Here is a 12,916-nt window from a genome sequence, read left to right on the forward strand (position 1 = left end):
TTTTTAAATATATTTATTTATAAAAAGTATTGTATTTTTTAAATGTCCAACAGCCTTTGACTCAGTAATTCCACTTATGAGGCTTTATCCTAAAATATATCAACATTTGTTTAAAGATTTGTATACAAGGATGTACATTGATTTTAATAATGAAATAATTGGAAATAACCATTCTCATACGTTTAAGTATGCTACATCCATATCATAGTCATTAAAAGCATTCTTTTGAAAAAATTTTAATGACTGATTTAAAGGAAAAGTCCAGGCAAAAGCTCATGAAAAGAGCAAGATATAAAATTCCACATGCAATCTGATCCTGTCTTAGTGTAAAAAAATTTACACAAATGAATATATAAGGAGATGTAGAAAGCTGTAAAGGACTAGATGGTAATCATGTATTTTTATTTCTTTTTACAATGTTGTACATGTTCTACAATTAGTTTGTAATATTTGCAGGACTTTAAACAATAATGTTCTTCAAGAAAAACATCTGGAAATGAACAAATGCAGACATCTTGTAACCTGATGTTTTTTAGGTATTGGGGCACTGACTTTTGCTCTTCTGATGTCCGCAAGGATGGGTATATTCCAAGAGACTCTCTACAAACAATTTGGGAAACACTCCAAGGAGGCTTTGTTTTATAATGTAAGCAACTTGTTGAACCTGGGAACATGAAAATTCCTAAGTTGTAAAATGTTACTTCAAGTGAACTATTCCCATTCTTCTGATGTAGTTGATGGGATGCTCTGGTGGGTTCTGAGTCACAGTTCACTGCATGAGATGACACAATCAATCAAAGCGAATTAAATGGTGTCTGCATATTTAGCAAATCCTTTTGTGCAGAATGACTGTATGTTTAAATTTCTCCATTCCCTGTTGTTGAGGAAAGGATGCTGGCTCCATTGTTTGCTTTGTCTGTGATGGCCCTCAGACCCTATAAGGGCAAGAACCATAATTTGGGAGTTGATATCCTGCCATACAATGTGAAGTAGTCAAGAAGCTCCATATACATTTAAGTCTAACTTGCTTTTCTTTATATTGCTGTCAAACAACCTGTACAACTTTTAATCATTGTAAAGCTACTCCAATTATTCTATAATGTTTTTGCACTTAGATTTATGTGACCAATTTCTTTCCACAGCACGCCCTTCCACTTCCTGGTTTCATCTTCTTGGCTTCTGATATTTATGACCATGCAGTTCTATTCAATAAGTCTGGTGAGTTTGGGGTTAGGCAGTAGAATTACCTGACAGTTTCTGAGGCAGAGTCTCAGTTTTACTCTTGACTTGACCACGGCCTTTTTCATGATCCTGTTCAAATCATATGTTCCTTTCAAAAATGTCTCCATTCCACTTTCCAGTCATTGCAGCAGCAAAAGCTTTCACAGGAGTTTCTCAATTATTTACAAATGCAGTAAAAGAATATTTTCGAGTTTCCTATTTTGCTTTGATATTTGTGTGTTTGCATTTGAATGTGAAATGTTTGATGTTTTGAGAATGCAAATGAATACTTATAGCACACTGCAGAGACTGGAGCCCTGTGAAGTTGGGCAGCCGTCCAGCTCTCTCAACTGCTGTTTATCCTTCTGTGTCGTGAAAGGCAGAGCTGCTCACAGATCCATCCCAAGCTACCGTGGAGCAGAGCAAGAGGGGAGCTCAATGATGACAAGGTTTTTCTCCTAGTTACAGATGAGATAGGCAGCAGATGAATAAGCAAAATTAGTTTCAAGCTTCTAGTGTAAGTTAGCTGTCACTTTTTAAAGTGGCCAGTTAATAAATGAGCTATAGATTGTCAGTTAACTTGAAAGGGATCACTTATATGATCTGATTATCTACTAACAGTATTATATAGACAGTGAACACACAAGGAACAAATAAACATTTTTAAAATCAAGGTTTTATGTTGCACACACCTCAAATGCTTAAGTGCATTTTGTGGAATGACGGTGCTCAGTAAACATTTGTTTGCTATCTGAGCATGTATCGTGAAGTTATGGCTATTCTCTGCATTTATAGTGTTGCCGCTCCCATTTGCCCCACCCCCAAAAAAATGTGAAGGTAGGTGTGTAAGAAAGTTTGCAAGGCTCTGAATTACTCAAATAATCATTTCTTCATATTAACACAATAGTTTTTAAGATCTCTGAGAAATCCCACACAGCAAAGGGCTATTGAAATAAAAATGTCAAGTTCCATGTGATTGATTGAGTTGTTAGAATGCTTCTAAAAATCACAGGGCTAGGCATTTATGATAAAATGTTTTACAGAACCTTCAACTTCTTCTGAATCATTTCCAAGTTAAAGATACATTTTCCTTCTCTTGCTTTTCTTGAGATTAAGTGTCTGAGATCCATGAATTTTCCAAGAGAGCTAAATGTCCATCAAAATAAGTGATATTCATTGTCTTTCCTTCAGAGAGTCAGTGTATCTCTGAAGTTATTAAAAAGTAATCACGTTTGTTAACTTCCTTTTCATTTCAATATTTGCTAAGTATATCAAAGACAATAGAATACCAGATTATTGGCATTGCCCACTGATCCAGAACCAAGTTCCAAAACTTAGTCTTTATGTGTGTGTGTGTATATATATATGAGACATTTTATTGGTGAAAGAAAATTGATGTTTATTTTCTTACCAGATCTCAGCATCATTATATCAGAATTTCTTAAATTATGCTGTATAATTCAAACCCGAAAACAATTTAGTAATACAAAAAACTGACCCGTTGATGATTTCTATGTCTTTGTTCTCTTTCATCTTAGATATTTTATTTCCTCCCACAAATTTACTGTGCAAGTGTCATTATATAAAGCTAACATGTGAGTGAGTGTGTGTGTGTGTGTGTGTGTCTATCTTTTAAGAGAGACAGGACCTCCCTATTGCCCAGATTGGTCTCAAACTCCTGGGCCAAAGGGATCCTCCTGCTTTGGCCTCCCAAAGTGCTAGGATTGCAGGCGTGAGCCACTACTCCTGGCCTAAAACTAACATAAGAATATATTTAAAGTTATTCACAGTTCCATCAATCTAGACATCTGCTAATTGTATTTTTATTGGTTTTCTTCTAGACCATGTCTGTTTACAGAGATTCTTACATAGCTGTAATCCTTGAGTGGATATAATTTTATATTTGTTTTTTACTTTTTTTCTGAGTTTTATGTGGCTATATAATCTCTACAATTTTCATTTTTATCAAATGTACAATGCCTCCTCTAATGAAAGTGCCTTTGTTTATGTAGCCATTGCAGCATCATTGGACATTTGACTGATTTTGATTCAGAGTTATCCTTTATTATGCATAGTACTTTAATGAGTGCAGAACCTTTTTCTTCCTTGGAATTAACTAGGATTAATTCTGAAGGATGGGTATGAATACTTTCATAGACCCTTAATAAGGATTATGAAATTGATTTTTTAAAGAATGAAACCAAGTTATACTGCCACCAACCTGTGGCTGCCAGTTCCATTACCAACTTGCCGGATTAAGATATTATTTATAAATTTTGAATTGGCTAGGCACAGTGGCTCAAGCCTGTAATCCCAGCACTTTGGGAGGCCAAGGCAGGCAAATCACCTGAAGTCAGGAGTTCAAGACCAGCCTGGCCAACATGACGAAACCCCATCTCTACTAAAAATACAAAAATTAGCCAGGTGTGGTGGTGTGCGCCTGTAGTCCCAGCTACTTGGGAGGCTGAGGCACAAGAATCACTTGAACCTGTGAGGCAGAGGTTGCAGTGAGCTGAGATCACGTCACTGCACTCCAGCCTGGGTGACAGAGTGAGACTCTCTCTGAAAAATAAATACATAAATATTGAATTGCTAATTTTGTAGCTATAAAATGGTACAGTCTTATTTACTTTGGAATTCTGTAATTTTAGTGTGATTGAACATATTTCCAAACGGTATTTAGTTAGTAGCCGCCATTCCTCTTGTGTTGAGTAGTTAAGGCTGTCTGTATCATTTTATCATTCTCAACTTTTCTGTGTTTCACAGTCTTTGTAAACTGAGGTACTATTCAGGCAAATGGTAAAGCATTTCCTTAAAAATTAAAACTACTATTTGTTTTAAGAAACCAATTTAATGACTTTAGTGGCTGCTATAGATTGGAGTCAAGGCAAGTAAAGTGATGTGTGGTCCAATTCTATTTGCAAGGAAGAAAATGTTGCTGTTCCTATTATGTTCAGTATGTATTACCCTGTTCAAACTATGAAAAATTCAGCTGTTAAAAAGTGATGTGGCTATATCCTCTTGTAACCTCTACAGAGTTATATGAAATTCCAGGCATCGGAGTGACCCTGCCCATCATGTGGTTCTACCTCCTTATGAACATCATCACTCAGTATCCTTTGGACTCTGCCGTCACCTTTATGTCGTCTTCAGGTTCTTTTGGGATAGGAATGGTCATTCTTGTCTTCCAACAGTGTGTTGACTTGAATCTGATTTTCGCTGGATTTATTCTGCAGCAAGCTGGAGACAGAGACCAATTCAGGGAACTCTTTGTAGAGGGCAGAAGAGGTGCTAGTGGTGCAGTAGGTCAGTAAGGCACAGGGCAGCGGCAGGAAGTGCCCTGAGTGGAAGCATAGGAGTCCATTGATTGACAGTGGTGGGTGCAGTGGCTCATGCCTGTAATCCTAGCACTTTAGGAGGCCGAGGCGGGCAGATCACTTGAGGTCAGGAGTTTGAGACCAGCCTGGCCAACGTGGTGAAACCCCATCTCTACAAAAATACAAAAGTTAACCAGGCATGATGATGGGTGCTTGTAATCCCAGCTACTCCATAGGCTGAGACAGGAGAATCACTTGAACCTGAGAGATGGAGGTTGCAGTGAGCTGAGATCATGCCATTGCACTCCAGCCTGGGTAACAGAGTGAGACTCCATCTCAAAAAACAAAAAACTGTGTAGCGTGAATCATCTGTGATTTCTACCTGTGATTTTTTGGTGTCCTAAGATATTTCCAGTGATCACAAGCTGCTGCAAAGTCCTGAAAGAAATTTCAAATTAAGAGGCTGAGGTGGGAGGATCACTCAAGTCCAGGAGATTGAGGCTGCAGTAAACTTGATCACTCCACTGCACTCCAGCCTGGGTAACAGAACAAGACCTTGTCTCAAAAAAAAAAAAAAAAAGAAAGAAAGAAATTTCAAAATAGCTTTCGTTTTTTAAAATAGTTATTTCGAATGATCTTACATTCATTATGAAAATAGTTATGTCTTTGAAATAGTAAAACGAATCGCAGTTGACCTCATTCCTCTGAAGTCAGCTCCTTGATTTGCCATAGAGCCCCTTTCTGGAGGGGAGGATAGAAGGGCTGGAGGCAAGATAGATAAAGGTGAATGGGATCACACTTACCGAGAGTGTCACCCTCTGTCATTACCTTGGAGGTGCCTGTCATTGTAACCGTAGGAAGACTCCAACATAAGAATAATTGGCAGTTTTTTAGGCGGTTTCGAATTGGTACCCATAAATGGAATGGCAGGACAGTTGTTCTGCAGGTTCTCCCCAGGAGGAGCCTCAGAGCTGCCGTAGCGGACCTTCATGTTTTCTTAGAATATGAGAAGTTAAGCCAGGGGCCATCCTAGAAGGTTCTCCCACTGATCCCCCAAGTATAGTCTACAGAAAACTACCTTGACTCCACTCCTCCAGGTACGTGTGCATCCGGGGTGTGTTCATCCTCACCACGGAATGCGCCTCCCTCACCGTCACGCTCGTCGTGACCCTACGCAAATTTGTGAGCCTCATCTTTTCCATCTTGTACTTCCAGAACCCCTTCACCCTGTGGCACTGGCTGGGCACCTTGTTTGTCTTCATTGGGACCTTAATGTACACAGAGGTGTGGAACAACCTAGGGACCACAAAAAGTGAGCCTCAGAAGGACAAGAAGAAGAACTGAGGCCTGCCTGGAGTATGTAGACCAGTGTCGTCGTGAGGGAGGGACCACCGTTTCGCTTTTGTTAATGCCGAGCTACCCGCAGTGCTGAGCCAGCCATGCAACAGGAAATCTTCAGGAGGAGGGGACTTCTCACATTGCTCATACTGACACGTGTAGACTGAATAGAAACCCCTCAGCCCTAAAATAGAAAAAAGAACAGTTCTGGACTATTGAACAGCCCATTCATTTATTTGTTTTGTTTACCAAAATATTCAGTATTATTCTTGTTTATTGAATTCTGAGTCTCCATGAACTACTGGCTTACTAACCACGGTCTTGGAAAAGATTGTCCCTTCTGTTGCTGTTCTAATGCATCTCTGCCACAGCAGTCATTGTCATCCTGTGGCCTTATCCCTTTTGTCTCCCATCACCTTTTCCTTCCTCAGCAGCACCTCACCGTCAGTCAGACGCTGCAGGCACCACCATCACCAGGAGTGGCCAAGTAAACTGAGACACCGGTAACAGCGGGGCTGGACTTCCTCCCACGTTTTGGGAAGGAAACAGATGTTCCCTTGAGCTGATTCCCAGTGACACCGGAGCAACACTAGTGGGACTCCTCTTTCCCACATTTTGCTTTTTTTTTTTTTTCCTATGCAAAAGTCAGATGCTTCTATCCATTGCTTTCTGTGGTTAGGGCAGCCCTGCAGCATATCTCACAGCACACACAGTGTTCATAACAAAGAAAGGTTGTGCCAGGCATGGTGGCTCATGCCTGTAATCCCAGCCCTTTGGGAGGCTGAGATGGGCGTATCACTTGAGGTCAGGAGTTCAAGACCAATCTGGCCAACATGGTGAAACCCCAACTCTACTAAAAATAGAAAAATTAGCTGGATGTGGTGGCACATGCCTGTAATCCCAGCTACTTGGGAGACTGAGGCAGGAGAATCACTTGAATCCGGGAGATGAAGGTTGCAGTGAGCTGAGGTCTTGCTACTGCACTCCTACCTGGACGACAGAGTGAGATTCTATCTCAAAAGAAAGAAAGAAAGAAAGAAAGAGAAAGGTTGTTATGGACTGGGCACCCCTGAAGCCCATTACCTAGGCCACAGTGGTGACAGCAGGATGGCCCTGCCCAGCACCGCAAGAGCCATGGCTGCCCCTGTTTGCCCAACTGGGCACTCACAGGGCAGAAGGGTAGGTCTCCAGTGGGAGGATAAAGCTTCACCACCAGGAGATTCCCCTCTGCCCGATGACTCTGATAGAGTCACGACCAGTCAGGGGAATGCATAGATGGAAGATATGCAGTGTGTGATGTGTAAATCAGGTCAAACCTCAACTACAATTGAAAGTTGTTGTTTTATTGCCCTATAAGGTATCTTACCATTCTCGATGGGTATTGAGGATGGTTTGATGTGCTTTATTGTATGTGGAAACATGCGTCTCTGCTAATCATTTCAGAGGTCCAGTTTTCCTGTCACGGGACAGTCTTGAGTAGGAGGAACGCTGTCGCTGTAATATGCGTAGCTTGTGTGTACTTTTCGTAGTCTGTGTGTGATCAAAGGGCACGGAAGTGGCTGCGCTTTCACATCCCTTTTCTTTACTTAGCTGGGACCTTACATACCAGTACATGTTCCCCTGTAAGCAGCTGAACTCACCGGCCACTTCTCCTTTTGCCTATAGACAAAGACTGTGTCTCTGTGTGTGTGTGTGTGTGGTGCACACATTGTGTTCTTAAACTGAGACGTGGCTCTCCAGGTTTCCTGGGCTCATTCCATGGTGTGGTATGTTTATTCCACTGTCCAGAGCTATTCTCTGATGGATTTGAGCTATGGCAGTGGAAATAAATGTCCTAGAGTCACCAGGTCGCTTGGAGAAGAAGTCATTTAAGCTGCCTCGGGTTTTTGATACTTAAAATGTGGATATTATTTTTCCACCTAAATCACTGAGTTTACAGAGTAATAATGTGTTGCTCTGGACATTGACAGTGTTCTAGAGCCAGTAATGGGCTCTCCTGAAAGATGCTCAATTAGAAGTGAACCCATTCATAGGATCAAAAGCCACTTGCTTTGAAATATGTAGCGTTCCTCAGAATTGACGGTGCTAGAAATATCCAAGTGTTAAATAACCTCTTAAAAGCAACAAAAGCTACTTTTTTCTTATCACCTAATAGAAGAACCTGTCCCTAGAGGCGACTTGATTACCACATATCTGGAGTCTCTGAACTCTTAATAGGATGCAGCCTCACATACGTAGAAACACCCATTTTATGTTGATGAAAACATTACAAGTTTTCATTGTGGGGTATGTGTTGATATACGTAGACAGCACTTGGGCCCATTAGGTTTTAGCATCTGGTCTTAGAGCATGTGTGTTCATCTCAATGTGAATACTTCAGCCAGTCTTATGAATAGAAGGCCATGCATGGGCACAGAATAGGTTAGAACACTCGTACAAGATGACCACATATAGAAGCAGAAAGCCCCAAATCCCCTGGGAACTGGTTTTTCTCTAGTAGCTGAATATAAGGAAATATCTCTAATGGACACCAGTTAATACTTTTTAAAACTACTCTTTAAAAAAAAAAATATGTTCCCCTTGGTTAACTGATTTTCAATCCAGGGTGGATATTTTTTCAACCTTTATTAAAAGGACAAATAAACTATTTTGAAGATCAGACTCCTACCTAACTGGAAGAGAAATGTCTATTAAATGTCTCTCCTCTTTTTCTGGGTCAAGACCATGTAGTTTTATGCTTCAGAGATGAGGATATAGTTTGTTTACAAAGAGTTTAGTCTTTAAGACATCCAAAACTCTATGCTAGAGCAAAAATCAAATAGCAAAGGACACTAGCCAGAATATACAATGTATGTGTGTGTGCACCTGTGTGCCTGCTGAATAACCTGACAGTATAACAGATAAGGTAACAGAAGATGGTGGCTATTTGAATTGTATTAGCTTAATGTCTGCATATCTTTGGCCAAAACTCTATTGTCATATTAGAAACATGTTATCTTCTCCATGTTTATTAGTTTATTTTTTATTGTTTTCTTTTTCATCCAACTAAAACAACTGTAATGTACCTGATACATTTATTTCAAGTTCTAAAGTATTTAGACAAATCCAAATACTTTGTTTTTAGTTTTTTCCTCCTTTCCATCCAGTTAACCACAGTGAAATGCTGCAGTATTTTGATTTGGTCAGTGCTACAGAGGAAGACCATGAAAGCTGAATTGGTCTGTGCCACCCAGAGTAAACCTCTTTTCTTCTGGAAGGAGGGCGTGATGTTTTTCAAGGATTCTAACAAATATCTCGCAGTCATCTCCTGAGCACCTTTCCTCTATTTCACTTCCGAACTCCTTCCCCCACTTTCTTCACTCCAGTTTCTTCACTTGCAGTGTTTTCTGCTAAGAAAGACCTATGATCGCTCAAGCCTGTAATCCCAGCACTTTGGGAGGCCGAGACGGGCGGATCACAAGGTCAGGAGATCGAGACCATCCTGGTCTACACGGTGAAACCCTGTCTCTACTAAAAAATACAAAAAAACTAGCCGGGCGAGATGGCGGGCGCCTGTAGTCCCAGCTACTCGGGAGGCTGAGGCAGGAGAATGGTGTAAACCCGGGAGGCGGAGCTTGCAGTGAGCTGAGATCCGGCCACTGCACTCCAGCCTGGGCGACAGAGCGAGACTCCGTCTCAAAAAAAAAAAAAACTATGATCTTGTATCTGCTTATGCCTCTATTCTTTGGGGCCTCTGGATGTTTTTGTGGATTTTTACAGAGTATTTATATCTGCACAGCATGTATTTTGTTACACATTCTTATATGCATTGATATGGGGGGGTACATTTGTAATAGTAAGAATATCTGGCAGAGTATGTGAATGCCGTATCTGTAGATGAGGATGAACGTGAAGGGTTAATGTAGAAATGTTTGTTTATTCTGTTACAGCTCAAAATGGGGGCTGAGAATCTGTACCACCATTCCCTACCCTATTTGAGAATCTATACCACCATTCCCTTCTCTATTTGGAAAACAATACTTTTCTTATTTTGCTATTTTTACCTCCCCATTAACTGGCTTCACTCAACAGTGCCAGATACCTATGGAGAGGGGAAGTAAAACACCTTAGGTCAGGAATAATTATAAACCAGTGAGTTAGCTCAGGGCTGATGGACATGTTCACTGGTGGACCAGTTGGCATTGACCTAAGCAGACAGAGAAATGCACCACACGGAGGAGAACCACATTGAAATCAAGATCCTATGTCTATTGTATTTTGTTTTTCTTTGCCTGGAGTAAATAGCATTATAAGTCATTCCACCCTTATTAGATAACTAAAGCATTTTGATCTCAATAGCTTTCTTCTGAAAAATTTGAATCTCACGTGTGGCAGTTCACTCTTAAGGTTGAAAGCACTGTCAATATAGATAAAATCCATTCCTTATTATTGATTGGCATAACGTTTGAAAATATGTCTAAACAATATTTGTTAGTAAAAGAACTAGTCATAAGCTTCTGATGTGTTCAGTATGTACCAAGCTGGAATGGGAGACTGGCCCCTCTTGGCTTTGTAGCGTGTTGTCTTTTTCCAGCAGCTTCCTCCTAGTAGACATTCCAGGGATGAGAGGGGCCAGGGATCATGTCTTATTTCTGTATCGCCAGCCCCTGGCATATGGTCTGGCTTATGTTACATGAACAAATGAATGCTTGCCAAGATCTCTTCTTCCCTCACGTTTCTGGGAAACCTGAAGGTTCCTGATACCTGTTCCCACTCTATCAGCTGGTTAGCAAGAAAGCAAATAAGGGGAAACATTCCTCACATTCCAAGCGAGAGAAGGAAGAAGGACCACTGGGAGGAAGTACACCAGCGATTGCTCAGTGTGCAGCCTGCTACCTTGCCTTTGGCTCTCTGGATTGCCTGGTGGTAGAAGGGAAGAGCATCGTGTAGTTAGCACCTTGCATATTTGATGCTCAGGAAGAAAGTGCAAGGAGATCCCTAATAGAACATTAAAGATTCTTAAAAGTTGAAGTAGGCTGTCTGGGGTGACCAGCTCCACCCTTACATCTCTCCATAGCTGGTACAGTTAGCTTGCAGCAGGTGAAGCTGATGCCTGGAGATCACTGTCTGTCGGTCTGATCTCAGTATCATACTGAGGCACCTCCCCTGGGCCTTACCTACTTAAATTACTAACCGTCCTACCAAAATTTGTCAATTTTAATCAAATGAGGCGAGTTGCAAGGGAGCCAGAGATATGTGAAAAAAGAAAAGCAGAAATCCTAATACTTTCTAAGAAGTTGTAATAATTTCTTTGGCACATTGACTTACTGTTATCTTTTGAAATGCATAGACGACTCTTGTGAACCAAAGAAAGCAGCAGTGGTTTTCCCCGGCGCAATAAAATGCCTTTGTGTACCACTTGGGATTGCCAGTCATTTCTGTGCCAGTTGCTTTCATTCCAGAGAATGGCCTCATTCTCCAAAAAAAGACTATGATTTTTAGAAGTAGGATTTCCTAACAAATTATGTGGTAGGGAGGGACGGCGGGGATTTTATTCATCTCGTCTGATCTCTTCATTCAGTACTACCATTAGGTTTTAAGAACAAAGATGGGGGAGGAGGGAGTAGAAAGCTGAGAGTATGTAGAACAGCTACAAGACATTAGTGGGTATTCAGATTTTGAGCTGTGTAAATATCAAACATCGGCTTCCAGCCTTAAGAGTTATTTGAGCAGAGAGTTAAGGAGAAATGGGAGATTTTGTGAATAAAATGTTTTGCCAAACTGAATGAGTCTTTTGCCATTATTTCTCATAGAGAGCCATTTTTTACCTTCTGAAACAACTCATCAGACATCTGGGGTTTATCTTGAATTGTACCATCATTGTTTCTTAATAAAAGTGATACATTTCTTGCAGGTGTTTCCAATCACCATTACCTTTGAAGTGCCTGTATGCAGTTTCAAAAGCTCTCCAATTTTTACCTTGTAAAGTGGCAGTGGCATATTTTACTACAAACGATTGTCAGCAACCTGTCTTCCTAGTTCCTCGCAGCTGGATCAGTAATAAACCACTTCTCAGGCCGTTTCCCGCGTCAGAAGGTAAAGAGGATCAGCCTACTTTTGGAAGTTTTAGAGGTTTGTGGCAGTATATTCTGTAGCAAATCTCTCAAAACCTCTTTGCCTTGCTAGAAATACGTTGACGTTTGTAAGCTGCAGTGACCAGCTCTCTTTGTCTTTGATATGTTGCTTTTAAATAAACCTCAACTGGAAAGCAACTCTTCAAAGCAGTTTACCACACCCAGCCTATTTTTAATCATGGTATGCAGTAGCCCCAGGTACAGAACACAAAAGAAAACAAATGAGAAATTTTGCACTAAATATAGCATAGTTACAATTCATCTCTTTAAAAATGGCATTACTCTTTTATCGGGACAGGGCTGGATGTTCTTAAACAGCCCTGGGCCTGTCATTACATGCAGAAATGGTCTCACTGCTTCTGAAGCCCTTTCACTCTCAAGTCATTAAGGCCTTAGAATGTGTTGAACTCTAAGATGTTATGAACCACAAGCCTACAAAAAGGTAAAGAACCTTCTGGGGGACAAAATTGTGGTTTAGTTCAACTCTAGCAAATTGTATCATCTCATTAATGGAGGAGACTTCTACACAGAACTCTGATTCTGGGGCTAGCAGCAAAACACAATTGCAGACAATGCAGTGGTGGAGATGTCCCTCATTAATAAAGGCTCCAAGAGCCGGGCGCGGTGGCTCAAGCCTGTAATCCCAGCACTTTGGGAGGCCGAGGCGGGCGGATCACAAGGTCAGGAGATCGAGACCATCCTGGCTAACATGGTGAAACCCCGTCTCTACTAAAAAATATAAAAAACTAGCTGGGCGAGGTGGTGGGCGCCTGTAGTCCCAGCTACTCAGGAGGCTGAGGCAGGAGAACGGCGGGAACCCAGGAGGCGGAGCTTGCAGTGAGCTGAGATCTGGCCACTGCACTCCGGCTTGGGTGACAGAGCGAGACTCCGTCTCAAAAAAAAAAAAAAAAAAAAAAAAAAAAAAAA

The 12,916-nt window shown here is 41.0% G+C and overlaps 1 protein-coding gene across 1 annotated transcript in view; it reads left to right on the forward strand.

Annotated features, from left to right (window-relative positions):
• SLC35B4 (solute carrier family 35 member B4) overlaps positions 1–6,897 on the forward strand; it is a 25,155-nt gene extending 18,258 nt beyond the window's left edge. Inside the window, exons 7-10 of the mRNA XM_017852932.1 lie at positions 537–646; positions 1,143–1,218; positions 4,258–4,333; positions 5,636–6,897. Coding sequence (XP_017708421.1) covers positions 537–646; positions 1,143–1,218; positions 4,258–4,333; positions 5,636–5,882 — 509 coding nt within the window. The 3' untranslated portion in view covers positions 5,883–6,897. The remainder of the gene's footprint in view (positions 1–536; positions 647–1,142; positions 1,219–4,257; positions 4,334–5,635) is intronic.
• Positions 6,898–12,916: the final 6,019 nt, after the last annotated feature.

The sequence above is a fragment of the Rhinopithecus bieti genome, unplaced genomic scaffold (genome assembly GCF_001698545.2).
Source record: "Rhinopithecus bieti isolate Rb0 unplaced genomic scaffold, ASM169854v2 scaffold_35569, whole genome shotgun sequence".
NCBI lineage: Eukaryota > Metazoa > Chordata > Mammalia > Primates > Cercopithecidae > Rhinopithecus > Rhinopithecus bieti.